Genomic DNA, 21,220 nt, shown 5'->3' with positions numbered 1-21,220 from the left:
GTGTCTTCTCCGGTGTGTGTCTCCGGTGTGTCTTTGGTGTGTGTCTCCGGTGTGTGTCTCTGGTTTGTGTCTTTGGTGTGTGTCTTTGGTGTGTGTCTCCGGTGTGTCTTTGGTGTGTGTCTCCGGTGTGTGCCTCCGGTTTGTGTCTTTGGTGTGTGTCTTCTCCGGTGTGTGTCTCCGGTGTGTCTCTTCTCCGCTGTGTGTCTCCGGTGTGTCTTTGGTGTGTGTCTTCTGCGGTGTGTGTCTCCGGTGTGTCCTTGGTGTGTGTCTTCTGCGGTGTGTGTCTCCGGTTTGTGTCTTTGGTGTGTGTCTCCGGTTTGTGTCTTTGGTGTGTGTCTCCGGTTTGTGTCTTTGGTGTGTGTCTCTGGTGTGTGTCTCCGGTTTGTGTCTTTGGTGTGTGTCTCCGGTGTGTGTCTTTGGTGTGTTTCTCCGGTGTGTGTCTCCAGTGTGTCTTTGGTGTGTGTCTCCGGTGTGTGTCTCCGGTTTGTGTCTTTGGTGTGTCTCTCCGGTGTGTCTTTGGTGTGTGTCTCCGGTGTGTGTCTTCTCCGGTGTGTGTCTCCAGTGTGTTTTTGGTGTGTGTCTCTGGTGTGTGTCTCCGGTTTGTGTCTTTGGTGTGTGTCTCCGGTGTGTCTTTGGTGTGTGTCTCTGGTTTGTGTCTTTGGTGTGTGTCTTCTCCGGTGTGTGTCTCCGGTGTGTCTTTGGTGTGTGTCTTCTACGGTGTGTGTCTCCGGTTTGTGTCTTTGGTGTGTGTCTCCGGTTTGTGCCTTTGGTGTGTGTCTTCTCCGGTGTGTGTCTCCAGTGTGTCTTTGGTGTGTGTCTTCTGCGGTGTGTGTCTCCGGTGTGTCTTTGGTGTGTGTCTTCTCCGGTGTGTGTCTCCGATGTGTCTTTGGTGTGTGTCTCCGGTTTGTGTCTTTGGTGTGTGTCTTCTCCGGTGTGTGTCTCCGGTGTGTCTTTGGTGCGTGTCTCCGGCGTGTGTCTCCGGTTTGTGTCTTTGGTGTGTGTCTTTGGTGTGTGTCTCCGGTGTGTGTCTTCTCCGGTGTGTCTTTGGTGTGTGTCTTCTGCGGTGTGTGTCTCCGGTGTGTCTTTGGTGTGTGTCTTCTGCGGTGTGTGTCTCCAGTTTGTGTCTTTGGCGTGTGTCTCCGGTGTGTGTCTGGTTTGTGTCTTCTCCGGTGTGTGTCTCCGGTGTCTTTGGTGTGTGTCTCCGGTGTGTGTCTTTGGTGTGTGTCTCCGGTTTGTGTCTTTGGTGTGTCTCTCCGGTGTGTCTTTGGTGTGTGTCTCCGGTGTGTGTCTTCTCCGGTGTGTGTCTCCGGTGTGTCTTTGGTGTGTGTCTCCGGTGAGTGTCTCCGGTTTGTGTCTTTGGTGTGTGTCTCCGGTTTGTGTCTTTGGTGTGTGTCTCCGGTGTGTCTTTGGTGTGTGTCATCTCCGGTGTGTGTCTCCGGTGAGTGTCTCCGGTTTGTGTCTTTGGTGTGTGTCTCCGGTTTGTGTCTTTGGTGTGTGTCTTCTCCGGTGTGTGTCTTCGGTGTGTTTTTGGTGTGTCTTCTCCGGTGTGTCTTTGGAGTGTGTGTTTTGTGTGTGTCTCCGGTGTGTGTCTTTTCCGGTGTGTGTCTTCTCCAATGTGTGTCTTCTGCGGTGTGTGTCTCTGGTTTGTGTCCTTGGTGTGTGTCTCCGGTGTGTCTTTGGTGTGTGTCTTTGGTGTGTGTCATCTCCGGTGTGTGTCTCTGGTGTGTCTTTGGTGTGTGTCTCCGGTTTGTGTCTTTGGTGTGTGTCTCAGGTTTGTGTCTTTGGTGTGTGTCTTCTTCGGTGTGTGTCTTCGGTGTGTTTTTGGTGTGTCTTCTCCGGTGTGTCTTTGGTGTGTGTGTTTTGTGTGTGTCTCCGGTGTGTGTCTTATCCGGTGTGTGTCTTCTACGGTGTGTGTCTCCGGTTTGTGTCTTTGGTGTGTGTCTTCTCCGGTGTGCGTCTCCGGTGTGTCTTTGGTGTGTGTCTTCTCCGGTGTGCGTCTCCGGTGTGTCTTTGGTGTGTGTCTTCTCCGGTGTGTGTCTCCGGTGTGCATCTCCGGTGTGCGTCTCCGGTTTGTGTCTTTGGTGTGTGTCTTCTGCGGTGTGTGTCTTTGCTGTGTGTCTCCGGTGTGTCTTTGGTGTGCATCTCCGGTGTGTGTCTCCGGGTTGTGTCTTTGGTGTGTGTCTTCTGCGGTGTGTGTCTTTGCTGTGTGTCTTTGGTGTGCATCTCCGGTGTGTGTCTCCGGTTTGTGTCTTTGGTGTGTGTCTTCTCCGGTGTGTGTCGCCGGTGTGTTTTTGGTGTGTGTTTTTTGTGTGTGTCTCCGGAGTGTGTCTTATCCGGTGTGTATGTCTCCGGTGTGTCTTTGGTGTGTGTGTGTCTCCGGTCAGGGCCGGATTTGTACTTTTTACCGCCCAAGGCCACTATCACCAGCCGCCCCTAGTCCAACAGCATCCTAACCCCCCCCCCCCCCCCCCCCCCAACTCAGCAGGGATTAGATTGTAAGATCCACTGAGGACAGTTAGTGAAGTAATGGCTGGGATTAATAATAAAATCCTCTGAGCACAGTTAGTGACATGATGGCAGGGATTAGATTGTACGCTCCTTGGCGAGCGGCACATTCAGTGAGTGACAGGCAGCTCAGAGATCACTGTAAGTGCCTGCTCACTGCCCTTCATCCCCCGATTGCCAGATCCGGCTGTTGGTAGCCGCCAACTGCTCTGTGGAAACTCTGTGTAGCAGGCTAAGTGCTACTGTTGCCCACTGCCCCCCCCCCCCTTTGCTTTCTTGGTGCCCTAGGCCATGGCCTATGGGGCCTTGCCTGAAATCCGGCCATGTCTCCGGTGTGTCTTTGGTGTGTGTGTGTGTGTCTCCGGTGTGTGTCTGGATGATCAGATCTTTGCATGGATGGAGAGCACAGGCGGGGCACCAGCAGCGGCTCTGTCACGCTCTCCTTCATCTAGCGGTAGCGGAGGATTCTGAAGCTGGTTGCTGGTCGGGGACCTCTGGGGACAGCACTGAGGATCCAGCAGACAGAAGATCAATGTGTTTGTCATCACATCTTTCCTGTAACATCTTCACACATTGCACAGTGACATCAGCCTGTCTGTTGCCCGGGGACGCTCCTGCCTCTAATAAATGCAAACAGTTCAAAGTAAAAATATCCTCTGGAGCTGAACGGTATTGCAGAAGAGTGTGTGCAGAATCTTCTATGGCTGCTTCTCATGTCATCACGGAGGACAGGCCAACATCAGCCAGCATCAGCTTTCACGGTGGTGTAGCACTTCCAGTATATTGCTATTATGCGCAGCTTTAAGCCACTTGCGGTCCAGACAGCTCTGGCCGAACCATTGCCCTTTAAAGCAGTGTGATGGCTGTGATTGGCTCACAGCAGTCACAGGGTCAGAAGCTAATGAAATTGGCTCCTGCCCGATATATGGAATTTCTGCTGTCAGCGTGACAGCAGAGCAAACGGGTGCAGACGAGATGAATATAGTCGTCTAGATAGAAGCTGTTAAAGTCTAACTGGATGCCTAGTCGAAGACAGGGGAGCAAGCGTTCCCCGGACCAATTGCCGTGCCTGGAATGAATGGACATGACCCATTCAGAAGCCATGTCAATTCATAATAACCAAAAGTAAAAGAAAAAACAATTTGAACACTTCCTGGTAACCCAGGATAGTGTTTCTGGCGCCATCTAGTGGCAGAAAAAAAATTATAGTCACAATACATTTTTAATAATAAATTAATCCCTTCGACTCTGTCAGTATTTCTGAATGATTAAAGACAGCTTTTCAGCTGCTTCACATGTACGATTTAAGGGCTAACTTCAGAACTGCATGAAGCGGGCATTTAATGATAACACATGACAACAAAGCTTTGCTTTTATTTTGTACTGAGATCACTGTTCAGTGCAGAATGTTTTTTTTTTAAACTTCCCTCTAGACATATTGGCTGGTGATAAGCAGAGGCAGACCTGCCTAACATGGGGTCCCCCCTTGCTTTATTAACCAGCGCCCTATGCCTGTAAGCAGTGGGAGTTTGTATTGGGGATGTTCTGTGAAAACTTTGCACATTGCTAATTAATCACGTTTGCTGTCACAAGCATTACACAGTCGGCTGAAGCAGGGCTTGGAGGGAAGCACATGCAGGTGTATTGGCTGGCTGGAGATATTCTGCAGATAATAAAGTCCAGAGAGCTGTGAGTCTGCCTGCGAGGCCATATAAAGGACGTGCGCTGTGTATCAGATAAACAGGCAGTGAGGCTGTTCCCTGTCATCTCCAGTAATATCTGAAAACAGAACGTTCTGTTCACAGGCCGTCGTGTGGAAGAATTATTTATCACATCCACAACATCTCACCTCAGAGGAAGCCTGTTATAAACTCCTGTGTGGGGCCGTCGCTTCTGTCCCCGGTGTTTATACCAGGGAGAGAGCTCAGTTCCTGGGCTGCAGCGGAAGAAATACGCCACACGTCAAATCTCTGGCCGATATCATCTGTTAGCAGAGAAATTATGAATGGCTTTGTTCCACGACGTCAAAACCACTGCGAAAGAGAACCTGCCATATACTGCAGCGGAGTGCCTCTTTAGCTGGGGTACCAAGGGGTGCGTGTGATAGAAGTGCCAGTATTATTGACTGCTGGATGAGACTGACAGGATATCAAAAACAAATGAATCTGTTAAGAATATTCTGCTATTGGCTTTGTGAAGTTAAGGTCCGCCTTCTTCCGACAGCTACCTTGTGAGACCTGACAGAAAAGTTATCGGATCTGAGATGAAAAACTAAGTATAACAAGTAACTTGTCTATATATCTTATCTAAAGTGTAGATAGTTTACTCAGCAAATCTAATTGCAAACAGCTTTAATAGAATATGATTATTTCTTCCTGTGATACAATGACAGCAGCCATGTTGTTTGTAAACATTACACAGAGGCAGGCTTATCTGCATCTTGTGCAAAAAAACCGAATTCCCCCTCCCTCCTCCCCTCTGCCTATGAAATCTCTGGCTAGTAATACCTCCCTCTCCTCCTGCCCAGACGGAGCTCCCATGAGCCCTTGCTACTTCCAAGGCTCTCTGAAAACCTGTGGGCGTCGCTTGTTTAGTTTATAGGGAATTAGAGTATTAAAATAAAAAAGTATTTGGCTTGAGGACTGCCATATAAACAATAGGAAAGGAACACAACTATGCAATGAGTAAAAGTTCATCTCGGATCCACTTTAAGGTCTGCCTTCTTCTGACAACTGCCCTGTGAGACCTGATAGAAAAGTTAAAGTGAACCGATCATCACTTTTAGCACCCAGGGCATCCCAATACCACATTAAATATGCATCCAACAATGTGTCTCTTTATTAAAATAACCTTCCATTTTACCTTTTATTTTACATTCAAAGTAGTTTTGTTAGCCTATTTCAGCAGGCTGCCCGTCCTTCCCCTGCCACAGAGATTTCTAATTGTTTTATTGTAGTCATTACCAAGAAGTAAACAATACATTTTAACAAACATCCAAACATCTTTCCCATTTATAATATGAGTAGGATACAGGCCATACCTGCTCACATCTTCCTTCCTCTCACACAAGGCCCATTGGATCCACTGAAGTTCACACTATCTGTGACACCAAAGTCTGCTGTCGGTCCAAGGAACTCGCCCAGCAACTTCACCTTCCTGTTATCATAAATCAATCCTTGCTTGTTCAGGAACTTGATTGTACTCCTATTCATGCTGTGCCTATCACCCAGGAAACCTTTCTACAGGATGCTGTGAAGGGATGGTCAACATACTGCCAATAAATAATTCTGAGTTGATGCAGGATTATGCAAATGTATACAGCTTGAAAATGGACCAATTGAAAACTTGCACAGTGGAATGGGAATGGTCCATTTTCAGGCTGGATAAATGTAATGTAGGCGGTGGAGATGCAGTGTGAGGAGGGAGGGATGTACAGTGAGTGACAGGGGCGTAGCAATAGAGGGTGCAGCGGTAGCGAACGCATCGGGGCCCTTGGGCCAGAGGGGCCCCGAAGGGCTACCCTCAACTACAGTATTAGTTCTCTATTGGTCCTGTGCTCATAATAATCACTTCTATATATACATTGAGTAGTGGTAAACATTAACAAGCTCTTCCCCATCCCCTTCTTGCACCTCTGACACTGCGGTGCCATTGCCAGGTTTTGGTGCGCCGTATCAATTGTTATGTATAGAGTGCCTGGGGGGCCCCATTGTAAAACTCGCATCGGGGCCCAAAGCTCCTTAGCTACGCCACTGGTGAGTGAGGTTTATGAAGGGACATCATCAGGCTCTTCCTCTGGTGCTATGTATCTGTCACACCCTGGGTGGATTTGTGTCAGTTTCATGTACAGGGGCCCTTACCTATGAGGGCCCGGAGCACAGACATGTGACTGGTTTAGCAAATTTGTACAGTTTTGTATTTTGGGGGGCTAATCAAATAATGTTACCACAGTTTCCCTTTAAAGCACACCTGACCTGAATTGAAATCAATAACAACCACATATGAGGTGAGTACTTACCCCCTGTAAACTATGCCAGCCATCTTTCTATGCATCTCTGGAGTGTAATTTGTCTGCCGATCCCCTGTGAAAACCTTCATTCCTCATATAGCGCCGCCTCCTGAAGAACTCCCGGATCAGAGCTTCTCCTGCCCCTGAATGTGCTAGGCAGTAACAGGACCGGCTCTAGACTCCTTGCCACCTGAAGCAATATATTGTGAGGAGGGGACACGCCTCTCGCCACCCTGTAATTGATGCCACTCTGAAGCACGTGACAAGGAAGGGAAGGACAGGGGTGTGTAAAGTGGGCGGTCACAGGGCATAGTTGGGGCCGGGTTCTTCCCCATTTAACTTTCCAGGAAAGTCAGTGTTTTTGTCCAGAGATTATGGGGCTGTGGGTAGCACACAGACAGCGGACATCGCACAGAGGTATATACCCGCTCTGCTAACCTACCTCTGTGCTTACTTTACTTTCTGATATTCAGGTCCGGGGTCCTTTAATACTCTAGCAGTGGAAATATCTTATATTTAGGTGAATTCTCTATCAATTTAGAAGTCATCGGTTCCTGTGTGACGTGACGCCGGCCTCAGGGGCCCAGAATATCCATTATCACAGCTTGTAGAGGATGAGAGGGTTATTCAGGGTCACTTCCTGTCTTCCACAAGCTTTTACTGTCTGCTATGTGGCTCTGCACAGGAACACACAAAGCAGGATAATCCTCCCTCTCATTATATCGGGACTTTACAGGTGAAACTGGAAAAATGAGACTCTAATCAGCTCATTCATCCTATTTCATAGATTAGTATCCCCTCTTACGTTGGATTATTGAAATAAATGGACTTTTGCACCTTATCCTAATTTTTCCAGTTTCACCTGTAAGTGTCAGAAACTAAAAAGGAAGAAGCTGAGTCCAAAAATCAAAGTGTTATTATGCATATAAGTGACATGCCACAAGTTGTACGTATATAAGTGACGCGCAGTCAGTGGTAAATAGATTAGTCACAAGAAGTTAAAGTGAACCAGAGACGAAGCACCCTCATGTATTTTACCATATATATCAGTGGGAACATTAGAGAAAACACCTACCCTGCTCTCTGTTTCATCCTTCACTGCACAGCTAGCTTCTTATCAGCCCTGATGAAATCCCCGACTGAGCATTCAGTCTGGCTTTGCTATAATGACTCCTGAGCAGAGCCAGAAGGGGGCAGGCTTGGACTTGAAAAGACGTCAGAGAAGACAGACTCAGCTATAATAATTCCTGAGCAAAGCCAGACTGAATGCTCAGTTGGGGATTTTATCAGGGCTGATTAGAAGCAGGCTGAGCAGTGAAGGATGAAACAGAAAGCATGGTAAGTGTTTCTGTAATGTTCCCACTGATATATATGGTAAAATACACGAGGGTGCTTCGTCTCGGTTTCCCTTTAAGTAGAAAGTTGATAAGTGACAGGCAGTAAGGGATAGGTAGATTGATGGTGGCCACTAATGATCCAATCTTTTTCATCTAATCTTACCAAATCTGTGTAGTAGAAGAGTAAATTGAGTGAATATAATGAATGGATAATATAGGCAGTCTCTTATGTTACATAGAAAGGATAAGATTGGATAAAAAAGATTGGATCATTAGTGGCCACCATAAGCCTCATCCACATGTACAAGGATTGTCACACAGGGATCAGGGCTCTATCCCTCAAGCAATAGGTTGTAGCCAAGTGCTGTACAGAAGTGCTGCTAGCCTAAAGGCTAGAAACGCATTCTGTTGCTACAGCAGAATGAGGGACAACTGTGTAACCCCTTTTCACAGCTCCTGTTTTCTGTTCTTTTGGCCTGTGATAGGGTGTGGCTCCTCTTCTGGTTGTCAGTATGGCCAATCACATTCTCTGCCCATCGTCCAATCACATGGGGAGGGCTGAGTGAGTAGTTTGTCAGTAGTCCTCTGCTGTGAGAAGAGTGGGCGGTTACACAGGTGGGCTGCCTATAGTGCACACAGGTGGCCAGGCTGTCAGGCAGCTGCACCAGAGACACATGCCTAGGTCAGCCCCGAGAAGACTCCACCCCCCCCCCCGGACACCACTCATAACTACAATACCACTTCCATGTGGATGCAACACCTGCGATCTCTGCTCATCCTACTAATATAATAATTGGGAAAGTTTGGATGTTTGTTACTCGATCACACAACAATGGCTGAACGGATTTGAATGAAATTTGGCACACACATAGTACATTACCTGGAATAAAGTATAGGATACTTATTATTCCCATAACCAAACAGGGGGCGGAGACAAATACAAATTTCACTGGGAAAATTCAAACTGCAGCCATTCTTACACTGTTAGTGGTAGAGTTCTCACACTTTGCACAGTTGGTCGCTGGGTGACTGGGATTAATATTCAGAAAGGTGGGTGGAGTCTATACAAGCCAATCAAAAATTACCTATTGATTTTTCAGGGGAATATTTCATTGCTGCCATTCTTGCACTGTTAATGGCACAAGCCTCTTGCACTGTTAATCACCTGTACCTGGTACACTTGGCCATTGGGTGATTGGGGTTCAAATTCAGAAAAGGGGTGGAGCAACAGCAGCCAATCAGATTTATTTTATTTCAATGCAAATTATTGATGCCAAAAGACCGCAAAGCTCAGAAACTTGGTCATTAAGTAATTAAGTAATTGTGTGTTAGGCCACATACACACATCAGACTATAGTCTTTGGAAAATAAAAGATCACAGACCAATCTTACCACCCTTCATGTAGTATGAGAGCCATACCTACACAGTCTATTCTATGGAGCTGCACTCCCCATCAGACAGAAATCTTACCCCCTTCCATGTAGTATGAGAGCCACACCTACACAGTCTATTCTATGGAGCTGCACTCCCCATCAGACAGAGATCTTACCCCCTTCCATGTAGTATGAGAGCCACACCTACACAGTCTATTCTATGGAGCTGCACTCCCCATCAGACAGAAATCTTACCCCCTTTCATGTAGTATGAGAGCCGCACCTACACAGTCTATTCTATGGAGCTGAACTCCCCATCAGACAGAAACCTTTGCAAGATGCTGCACACAAAGATGCTGTACAGACACAAAAGATCAGTATCTGCAAAAGATCTGTTCCTGCCAATGATCCGTTCCTGCAAATTGCATTCATAGTCTATGAGATCTGCAGATCATCATACACACCTTGTTTAATGGACATCCATCTGCAGATCTGAAAATCCATCTTGGTGGATTTTTGGCGGAGTTCCAAAGTGTAGAGGCAGCATGACAGAAGGCTCTGTCTCCAAAGTGTTTGAGGTGGACTTAGGGGGTGACCAAATTATTAAATCATTGTGATTTAAAGGGAACCTTAACTGAGAGGGATATGGATGTTTCCTTTTAACCAATGCCAGTTGCTTGGCAGTCCTGCTGATCTCTCTGGCTTCAGTAGTGGCTGAATCACACACCTGAAACAAGCATGCAGCTAATCCAGTCTGACTTCAGTCAGAGCACCTGATCTGCATGCTTGTTGAGGGGCTGTGGCTAAAAGCATTAGAGGCACAGGATCAGCAGGAGAGTCAGGCAACTGGCATTATTTTAAAAGGAAAAATCCACGTTATTTTCAGTTTAGGTTCCCTTTAAGATTTTGGGAATGTGCTGCAACAAGTACTTCAGGTATCCATTTCATAGTGGTTTATTGATGGCAATGCATACACATAGAAAACAGGAGCAATACTACAACATACAATACAGAATAACACATTGGTATTAGTAGAAAAATAAATTCTGAGTACATTTTCTTATATTCTCCTGACAGGAGCTGATTCTTGCCCTACACTGCCCTCTAGTGGCCGAGGAGCAGAATGAAAAAAACACTCATCCTTCAATCAAGACTAGAGCTGCTCCATGAGATGAGATGCAAATTCTATGTAAATTGTACGCCGCTTGGAATTCGGCCAATCAAATGCGCTTCATGGAAATCACATGACACCTTTTCCAATAAGGTGATTGGATTTCCCCCCCTAGATGCAGCATTTTTCCTGCGTATGCACTCGAGGGAAAGCCGGCGGGAGCAACGGAAAAATCGCACACCGCATTCCGCTCACTTTATTTTTTTACAAAAGAATCATCGGAAATAAACGCAGCTGCAATGTGAAAACAAACGATCGCACGGAAATCTCTTCGAAATGCTTGAGGAAATATTGCATAGTGTATTTGCATTGTAATGCCTTTGTAATTAGGGATGAGAAAGCACCATTTTTAAGTTCGGTCTTGCAGCAACTCAGCTCCAATCTCACTTAAAGGGTTACTTAAACAAAAATAAAATAAACAGTTTTACTTACCTGTCATCCTGTGCCCGTGGCGTCCTTCCAAGACCCTCCAGCGAGCAACACAGACCCCTGCAAAGCTGACCGGTTGTCACCAGTCCATGGGCGTAACAATAGGGGATGCAGCCCATGCGCCCGCGGGGGGGGGGGGGGGGGCGGGTAATTCACCCTGCTTTCAGCATTCCATTGATGACATCTCCCTTCAGTCGGGGGTACCTCTGGCTACCTAATGCTAGGGGACACCTGTAGCCACCTATGACGGGTAAGGGAAGAAAGGGAGAAGTGACAGTTGGGACAGCCAGCAGAGGTGCAGTTCAGCAGATGTTTGTAGGTCCATGGAGGGCGGAGTCTAGGGTGTCAGGACATCTGGGTCTGGGAAAATTGCTTCTGCGCATGTTCAGAATGCTCCCTGCAATGGGAGCGCAATCAGGGTGCGCAGTCGCCTACGACTGGTGCAGGGGCGTAACTAAGAGCCTGCCTTCCTCTTCCCAGGGCCCACTCGTGGCTGTTTTGGGGGGCTGGAGGGGTTGCAGCATGAGGGGAAAGCTATGGCCACACTCAGCGGGGAGGGGGCCCCCCTCCCTCATCTCTGGCTTTCCCCTCCAGCTTCAACAGCTATACAAGTGGAGCAGCGGGCAGCGGCTGGCAAACATACCTTCCGTGCGTTCCAGCGCAGACACTTCTCGCTCTAGTGACTGACGAGACTTCCTGTATAAAACAGGAAGTCGCGTCAGTCACTAGAGCGAGAAGCGTCCGGACGCACGGAAGGTATGTTTGCCTGCCGCTGCCCGCTGCTCCACTGCACATACATAGCTATATAGCATACATAACTAGTGAAGCTGGAGGGGAGCGCAGAGGGGAGAGCCCGAGGTGAGGGAGGGGGGGGGGACCTCCCCGCCGAGTGTGGCCATAGCTTTCCCCTCATGCTGCGACCCCTCCAGCCCCCCAAAACAGCCATGAGCGGGCCCCAGGGGGAGGGGGGCCCGCTCACAATTTCTGCAGGGGTGCCCAGGGGCTCTTAGTTGCTCCCCTCTTAGTTACGCCCCTGCACCAGTCGTAGGCGACTGCGCACCCTGATTGCGCTCCCATTGCAGGGAGCATTCTGAACATGCGCAGAAGCAATTTTCCCAGACCCAGATGTCCTGGCACCCTAGACTCCGCCCTCCATGGACCTACAAACATCTGCTGAACGGCACCTCTGCTGGCTGTCCCAGCTGTCACTTCTCCCTAACTTCCCTTGCCTGTCATAGGTAGCTACAGGTGTCCCTTAGCATTAGGTAGCCTGAAGTACCCCTCAGTATTAGGTAGCTAGAGGTGCCGCCGACTGAAGGGAGATGTCATCAATGGAATGCTGAGATGCGGATGAATTACCTCCCATTTACGCTCCACTCGGGACTCTTCATAGGGAAGAAGGGAGGTGCTTGGGGAGTGGAGTGAGCTGCATTTACACCATACACACAGAATTGATCCAAAATTTGTATTGACAGAACAATCATTCCTTAGCGATCAGCACCATTAACGGTACTTGGTCCAATTGATTGTATGGTCAATCCTTCAACAGATTTTACTGTTCATTTGCACCTTTAGCTTCACGACACACCATACAAACCTGGTTGTTCCATCTGCCCACTTTTATGTAGTATAGAGCTTATAAAACTTATAATAAGAGTTTATAGAAACAATCCTTTGAAAGTATTTTCAATCTGCTGGCCCTTGGATTTGGTAGATCTGTATCATCAAGATGGTATAGTGAGTAAGCTACCCTTAGTTGGATTCTCCCAAGATTGGCAGCCAGTTTCTCCACCAAGCCACGTTTAACGAGAACAAGGGTCTTCCATGAAAACAATCACAAACAGAAATTAAAATGCTAGTCTGACCTTTCTATCAAATTAAACCCTTAAGGCCTCTTTTACAGTGCGACGTTAAAGTCGCACGTTACAAAATGTTTCAACGCAGACTAACGCACAGCAAGTCTGTGCGACATTCACAGTGCACACGTTGCGTTTGTGTGTAACCTGTAGTGTTATTAGAAAGTGCTGCATGCTGTGCGTTTAGCAATGAATCTGCGGCATTATTTGTGTTGCACATGCGCAGTAATGATTTTTTTTCAAATGTAACGCATGCGCCGTTTCCGTTGCAGGTAAAGAGCGCCAATACGGTCGCACCACATGTACGTCATAACAATTAATGCAGTGTTAAAGAACGCACAATAACGTCCAAGTTAAAGTCTATATGCGTTGCATTAGGGACGCGTTGTGCAACCTTAACGTCGCACTGAAACGCAATGTCCTACTGTGAAAGAGGCCTAGAGGGCAACTGTAGTGAGATGGATATGGAGACTGCCATATTTATTTCCTTTTAAACAATTTTTCATTGACTCAAGTATGATGCTACGTACACACATGCGACAACAATCGTTCGTTATGAACGACGAACGAACTTTTAATTGAAGAAAGAACGACCGAAGTAAAGTTAGTTGTAAACGGTGTGTAACGATCTGATCGTTAAAACAAACGTTACAACAAATAAAGCAACTATTGCGCTTGCGCATAAAAATGAGAAGTTTCATGGAGAAATAGCGAAATGCGCATGTCAAGCCTAGTACGAACGATCGTTTCCAACAATGTACTACTTTTGCAAACGATCGTCGTTGGGAAAAATCCGCCAAGCTAGATCATTCGTTTTGAACGATCTAGCTCGTCCGTCGTTAGACTTCATGGTCGTTGGCTGCTTTTTTTTCAAACGATCGTCGTTTGAAATGATCGGGGAACGATCGTTTTAAACGACTATAGTCGCATGCGTGTACGCACCTTAAGTCTACCCAGCAAAGTTAATGGCTACACTTGGGAACCAGGAGGGGTTAATGACTGCACCGCATACAGTATTGCATCCATGAACCCCTCCTGTCCCTTAAATGCTGCCAGTACCTCCTCCAGGCCCCAAAGTGCTGCAATTATTCTCTCCCTTGTATGCAGCCCAGTATTCCCCCCCCCCCCCCCTCCGCCCCTTGCCTTGTTACTTGTTGTGGCCGGGACTTTCACACCTGTGTTTTCTAGGCAATTCCTTTTCTAAAAGTGTCCCTTATCACAGGGTGAATTGCTGCAAATGGGAATGTCACTAATAGTACACACATTACTCAGTGTGCTCAGTGCTCCCCGTGACTCGTGTATAAGTCGCCCCTATACTTTTATGAAGTGAATCAGACCTTTCTAGACTTATACTCGAGTATATACAGTAGCTTGTGTAAAGTACATCATTCTGAATGGGTGAGTTAAACCAGTTTGAACAAGTATTCCAGCGGTAATGTGCGTGCGGAGATCAGGTCAGAGTATTATATAGCGACATTAAAAAACAGAACAGTCCCACTAAATACAATCCATATCCTGAGATGATATAAAGGAGATCTGAGATGACTGGGTTGAATTTACTGAAGTTGGAGATCTCCAGAGGAAAAAAGTGGGCAGATTAGACTCCAGATGAAACTACACCGGGCTTCAGTGTAACAATTGCCGAAAGTCTAATTCTCGAAGCACGCCTCGGAGATAAAACAATTCGAATCCAGAATTGATATTTTTTCTGAGCTTTAAAGTCTGAATTCAAAAACGATATCTCAGATCTTTGAGAGAAGCCGGAATTCTGAGTAAATTTAAAAGGGAAGTATTTTACAACCAGGACGCAGGAAATTAATACCCCAATGTTCTAATCCTTCCCTGATTAAATGCTGAAAAAAAAAACAGAAAAAAAAAGATTTCCCCTTTAAATATAGATTCAGCATGGGAAGTGAGACTCCCTTATATGGTTTGCAGCAAGCGGGTGGCACGATCAGTTCCGATACTGCAGCCCATGAAAGCTTCCAAGAGACATAAACAAGAGGGTTTATGGGTAATGCACAGCACCTTTTTCCTGGTATATAAGTTTGGCTGCGTTCAGCCTCTGATTAGTCAAGGCTGGTGATTGATATAGGAGCTCCAGAAATGGTATAGTCATGTTATAAGGTAACGTTCGGCATTCTTGCACGCCATTGTGTTTTTGTAGTCCACAGTTCCATAAATTGTGACTAAGTGCTTCACAGTTACTGTCCACATGAGATGTGACTTTTCCATCAGTTGGACAAGAAGTCAATCGAGGCTCGGACAATCTTTGAGGTTTTCACATCCATGGCGGTGACTTTAATCTCCGTGTCTCCAAACTGCATACTGGCTTTAATCTCTCGGCGGAATGACTTGCCGTTGGCATCATTGATGTCCGGTAAGTCCAGGTTGATGGTACCACACTTCCTGACTCCTGGATCAGTGATGTAGACCACATCATCGGTGGAGGAACAGTAGATGTTGATGATTATCTTGCGTTGGCCAAGCCTTGCCGGGCAGTAGCTCCTCTGTACGATGTCTCCGAGGGCCACTGACTGGTCCACCGAGACAAACTTGTCAAAGATATCCGTGCACCAGTTCTTTTCGTCTTTGACCAGGAGTTTCTCTTTCGGGTGCTTTCCTTCTACAAACTTGTTGAGGACACCAACGCCGTAGGTCAGAGGAGAGCGCCTTACTCTCACGATGGTCGGGTCAAGGCCAAACAACACCGCACCTTTGAGAATTGTCAGGCCAACATCTTGAGGGATGATGACGCGGCAGATTTCACCGAAGGCCGTCTGGACAGCGTGTTGCAACATGGGCGACTCGGCAAAACCTCCCACCAAGAACAGATACTTGATGCCTGTCACCTCTGGCTTCTTCATGAGGTCATCTGAGGACAAGAAGAAGAAAGATGCTGTAATGATGACAGTAGGAAAATAGATAACTGATATGGGAATGGTGACATCACTAGAAAAGTATGGATAGTTTCTACTATGTTCTCCCTATGTTTGTATGGTTATCCTACATGTGTCCCCCCCCCCCCCCTTCCTTAATAGCAACAGCATAATAACCTTTACAGAAAAACATTTCTTTGTTACAGCTGATACAAATCCTGCAATAGATCTGCAGTGTGTCTACTTCCTGCTTTCATGGCAGCAGACATAGGGTTAACATCCTGTGTTTACAAATTAGCTGCTCTGCAGAGGCAGAGGAGATTCCTGAGCTGACACAGCTGAGAGATCAAATTACGACTTGTGATTAGTCACAGATGAGGGGGGATTAGAAAGGCTAAACTCTCTAAATACACACAGGGTGCATTTCTCTGCATTTTCCTTCTGTCCTGTGCAGAGTTCAGGTCCACTTTAAATGCTGGGTTGTCAGAGAGGTGAGCAATGCTAAAGCTTATTCTACCCATACATCAGCCAATAACGTCTCAATCCAGCAAGCAATCAATCACTTTCCGAATGGCAATAATCGTGCCTGCTGCATGTGACCAGCCCTTGTGATTTTTCCACGATTCAGCAATTCAGAATATTTTCCCATCCATTTTTGACTCCCGTGAGAAATGACAAATGCACCACAATCTCACCGTACCCAAAACTATATCTCAGTATCAGGTGGATGCTGCAGAGGTCCTTCCGCTCTACCCACATGATTTCATGGATTTAGGACCTTTTCCAATGCTACAGGTGATCACGCAAACAGCAATTTCCACTTGCCTCTTATTCTGTTCCTGAAGACATTTCATCGCCCCCCACAGAGTCACTTCTCCAGTTCAGAACTAAGGAAGCTGCTCTGTGGGCGTGATGAAATGTCTCACCAGGGCCAAACACAAAGGTGAAGCTGGTTATTCTCTGTATGAACCATGACCTGCGTATATGAGAGAGAAGGAAAGGTCTCCATACCGATGTGCTGGACGATCTGCAGGACGGTAGGCTGGAAGAGCTCATTCATGGCCTCGGACGACATGCGCAGCATCCCCTGCGACGACCACTTCACAAAGTTCACGCTGTGATAGAGACACAAATACCGGGTTATAGCATCGTACACCACAACAGCACACACATTGCTTTGGTGGGGGAGTGAGGAGGTGCACATGGAATGGGAGGGGCTGCTGTACATGGATGATAACACATGGAAGAGGGATCTGCACATGGAATGGCAGGGGCTGCTGTACATGGATGATAACACATGGAAGAGGGAGCTGCACATGGAATGGGAGGGGGCTACTGTACATGGATGATAACACATGGAAGAGGAGGCTGCACATGGAATGGGAGGGGCTGCTGTACATGGATGATAACACATGGAAGAGGGGGCTGCACATGGAATGGGAGGGGCTGCTGTACATGGATGATACACATGGAAGAGGGGGCTGCACATGGAATGGGAGGGGCTGCTGTACATGGATGATACACATGGAAGAGGGGGCTGCACAAGGAATGGGAGGGGCTGCTGTACATGGATGATACACATGGAAGAGGGGGCTGCACAAGGAATGGGAGGGGCTGTTGTACATGGATGATAGACATGGAAGAAAGAGGGCTGCACATGGAATGGGAGGGGGCTGCTGTACATGGATGATAACACATGGAAGAGGGGGCTGCACATGGAATGGGAGGGGCTGCTGTGCATGGATGATACACATGGAAGAGGGGGCTGAACATGGAATGGAAGGGGGCTGGATACATGGGTACATGGGTACATGGATATTACACATGGAAGAGGGGGCTGCGCATGGAATGGGAGGGGCTGCTGTACATGGATATTACACATGGAAGAGGGAGCTGCACATGGAATGGGAGGGGCTGTTGTACATGAATATTACACATGGAAGAGGGGGCTGCACATGGAATGGGAGGGGCTGCTGTACATGGATGATACACATGGAAGAGGGGGCTGCACAAGGAATGGGAGGGGCTGCTGTACATGGATGATACACATGGAAGAGGGGGCTGCACAAGGAATGGGAGGGGCTGTTGTACATGGATGATAGACATGGAATAAAGAGGGCTGCCCATGGAATGGGAGAGGGCTGCTGTACATGGATGATAACACATGGAAGAGGGGGCTGCACATGGAATGGGAGGGGCTGCTGTGCATGGATGATACACATGGAAGAGGGAGCTGCACATGGAATGGGAGGGGCTTCTGTACATGGATGTTACACATGGAAGAGGGGGCTGCACATGGAATGGGAGGGGCTGCTGTACATGGATGATACACATGGAAGAGGGGGATGCACAGGGAATGGGAGAGGTTGCTGTACATGGATATTACACATGGAAGAGGGGGCTGCACATGGAATGGGAGGGGCTTCTGTACATGGATGTTACACATGGAAGAGGGGGCTGCACATGGAATGGGAGGGGCTTCTGTACATGGATGTTACACATGGAAGAGGGGGCTGCACATGGAATGGGAGGGGCTGCTGTAAATGGATGTTACACATGGAAGAGGGGGTTGCACATGGAATGGGAGGGGCTGCTGTACATGGATGATACACATGGAAGAGGGGGCTGCACATGGAATGGGAGGGGGCTGCTGTACATGGATGATACACATGGAAGAGGGGGCTGCACAAGGAATGGGAGGGGCTGCTGTACATGGATGTTACACATGGAAGAGGGGGCTGCACATGGAATGGGAGGGGCTGCTGTAAATGGATGTTACACATGGAAGAGGGGGCTGCACAAGGAATGGGAGGGATGCTGCTGTACATGGACGATAACACATGGAAGAGGGGGCTGCACATGGAATGGGAGGGGGCTGCTGTACATGGATGATACACATGGAAGAGGGGGCTGCACAAGGAATGGGAGGGGCTGCTGTACATGGATGTTACACATGGAAGAGGGGGCTGCACATGGAATGGGAGGAGGCTGCTGTGCATGGATGATAACACATGGAAGAGGAGGCTGCACATGGAATGGGAGGAGGCTGCTGTACATGGATATTACACATGGAAGAGGGGGCTGCGCATGGAATGGGAGGGGCTGCTGTACATGGATATTACACATGGAAGAGGGGGCTGCGCATGGAATGGGAGGGGCTGCTGTACATGGATATTACACATGGAAGAGGGGGCTGCGCATGGAATGGGAGGGGCTGCTGTACATGGATATTACACATGGAAGAGGGAGCTGCACATGGAATGGGAGGGGGCTGCTGTACATGGATGATAACACATGGATAAGGGTGCTGCACATGGAATGGGAGGGGCTGCTGTACATGGATGATAACACATGGAAGAGGGGGCTGCACATGGAATGGGAGGGGCTGCTGTGCATGGATGATACACATGGAAGAGGGGGCTGCACCTGGAATGGGAGGGGGCTGCTGTACATGGATGTTACACATGGAAGAGGGAGCTGCACATGGAATGGGAGGGGGCTGCTGTACATGGATGATAACACATGGAAGAGGGGGCTGCACAGGGAATGGGAGAGGCTGCTGTACATGGATATTACACATGGAAGAGGGGGCTGCACATGGAAGGGGAGGGGCTGCTGTACATGGATATTACACATGGAAGAAGGGGCTGCACATGGAATGGGAGGGGCTGCTGTACATGGATATTACACATGGAAGAAGGGGCTGCACATGGAGTGGGAGGGATGCTGCTGTACATGGATGATACACATGGAAGAGGGGACTGCACATGGAATGGGAGGGGCTGCTGTACATGGATATTACACATGGAAGAAGGGGCTGCACATGGAGTGGGAGGGATGCTGCTGTACATGGATGATACACATGGAAGATTGGGCTGCACATGGAATGGGAGGGGCTGCTGTACATAGATATTACACATGGAAGAGAAGGCTACACATGGAACAGGAGGGGGCTGCTGTACATGGATGGTACACGTGGAAGAGGGGGCTGCACATGGAAGGGGAGGGGCTGCTGTACATGGATATTACACATGGAAAAGGGGGCTGCGCATGGAATGGGAGGGGCTGCTGTACATGGATATTACACATGGAAGAGGGAGCTGCACATGGAATGGGAGGGGGCTGCTGTACATGGATGATAACACATGGAAGAGGGGGCTGCACAGGGAATGGGAGAGGCTGCTGTACATGGATATTACACATGGAAGAGGGAGCTGCACATGGAAGGGGAGGGGCTGCTGTACATGGATATTACACATGGAAGAAGGGGCTGCACATGGAGTGGGAGGGGCTGCTATACATGGATATTACACATGGAAGAGGGGGCTGCGCATGGAATGGGAGGGGCTGCTGTACATGGATATTACACATGGAAGAGGGGGCTGTGCATGGAATGGGAGGGGCTGCTGTACATGGATATTACACATGGAAGAGGGGGCTGCGCATGGAATGGGAGGGGCTGCTGTACATGGATATTACACATGGAAGAGGGAGCTGCACATGGAATGGGAGGGGGCTGCTGTACATGGATGATAACACATGGAAGAGGGGCTGCACAGGGAATGGGAGAGGCTGCTGTACATGGATATTACACATGGAAGAGGGGGCTGCACATGGAAGGGGAGGGGCTGCTGTACATGGATATTACACATGGAAGAAGGGGCTGCACATGGAATGGGAGGGGCTGCTGTACATGGATATTACACATGGAAGAAGGGGCTGCACATGGAGTGGGAGGGATGCTGCTGTACATGGATGATACACATGGAAGAGGGGACTGCACATGGAATGGGAGGGGCTGCTGTACATGGATATTACACATGGAAGAGGGGGCTGCACATGGAAGGGGAGGGGCTGCTGTACATGGATATTACACATGGAAGAAGGGGCTGCACATGGAGTGGGAGGGATGCTGCTGTACATGGATGATACACATGGGAGAGGGGGCTGCACATGGAATGGGAGGGGGCTGCTGTACATGGATGTTACACATGGAAGAGGGGGCTGCACATGGCATGGCAGGGGCTGCTGTACATGGATGTTACACATGGAAGAGGGGGCTGCACATAAAATGGCAGGGGCTGCTGTACATGGATGTTACACATGGAAGAGGGGGCTGCACAGGGAATGGGAGGGGGCTGCTGTACATGGATGATACATATGGAAGAGGGAGCTGCACATGGAATGGGAGGGGCTGCTGTACATGGATGATACACATGGAAGAGGGGGCTGCACATGGAATGGGAGGGGGCTGCTGTACATGGGTGGTGATGGTGATTGTACATTTCACACAGAGTGTGTCTGTGCCCGCAGTTGGGCATTAGTGTGGCAGTGCTCTCTCCATTGGCTCTCCTAGTTACGGCGCTGAGGTCAGAGGCATCTCCTTGCTATCGGTAATTGGGATTAATATGCGGCTCTCTGTGGCAATAGGAACTCAGAGAACATATATGGTTCCCTGGAGACTCATTGTCAGCACGGATAACTGTGGAGGGGAGAGGAATTAATTACACGTTACACCCGATCAATAGCAAGACCGATCTATTAACAAGAGGCGCAGGATTATTGACCATTATATCTGCCTGCTGAATCCACAAAGAGAAATCCCAGACACGTAATACCCTGAGGAATATTCAGAGAAATACTCAACGTGATGGCCGCAA

The 21,220-nt window shown here is 48.3% G+C and overlaps 2 protein-coding genes across 5 annotated transcripts in view; one reads left to right on the top strand and one right to left on the bottom strand.

Moving 5' to 3' along the window:
* The window catches only part of ADISSP (adipose secreted signaling protein), a 159,918-nt gene extending 149,109 nt beyond the window's left edge, over positions 1-10,809 (top strand). Inside the window, exon 6 of the mRNA XM_068274068.1 lies at positions 10,303-10,809. Within this exon, the coding sequence (XP_068130169.1) occupies positions 10,303-10,352 (50 nt within the window). The 3' untranslated portion in view covers positions 10,353-10,809. The remainder of the gene's footprint in view (positions 1-10,302) is intronic.
* Positions 10,810-12,088: 1,279 nt separating this feature from the next.
* The window catches only part of HSPA12B (heat shock protein family A (Hsp70) member 12B), an 83,767-nt gene continuing 74,635 nt past the window's right edge, over positions 12,089-21,220 (bottom strand). For all 4 annotated transcript variants that reach the window (XM_068266236.1, XM_068266235.1, XM_068266234.1 and 1 more), the window contains exons 12-13: positions 16,572-16,675; positions 12,089-15,556 (exon numbers count right to left, since the gene is read on the bottom strand). In XM_068266236.1, coding sequence (XP_068122337.1) covers positions 14,916-15,556; positions 16,572-16,675 — 745 coding nt within the window. In that variant the 3' untranslated portion in view covers positions 12,089-14,915. The remainder of the gene's footprint in view (positions 15,557-16,571; positions 16,676-21,220) is intronic.

Source organism: Hyperolius riggenbachi, chromosome 1, assembly GCF_040937935.1.
Source record: "Hyperolius riggenbachi isolate aHypRig1 chromosome 1, aHypRig1.pri, whole genome shotgun sequence".
NCBI classification, from domain to species: Eukaryota; Metazoa; Chordata; class Amphibia; order Anura; family Hyperoliidae; genus Hyperolius; species Hyperolius riggenbachi.
The sequence above is the reverse complement of the archived record's forward strand: the minus strand, read 5'-3'. Positions and strand labels throughout refer to the sequence as shown.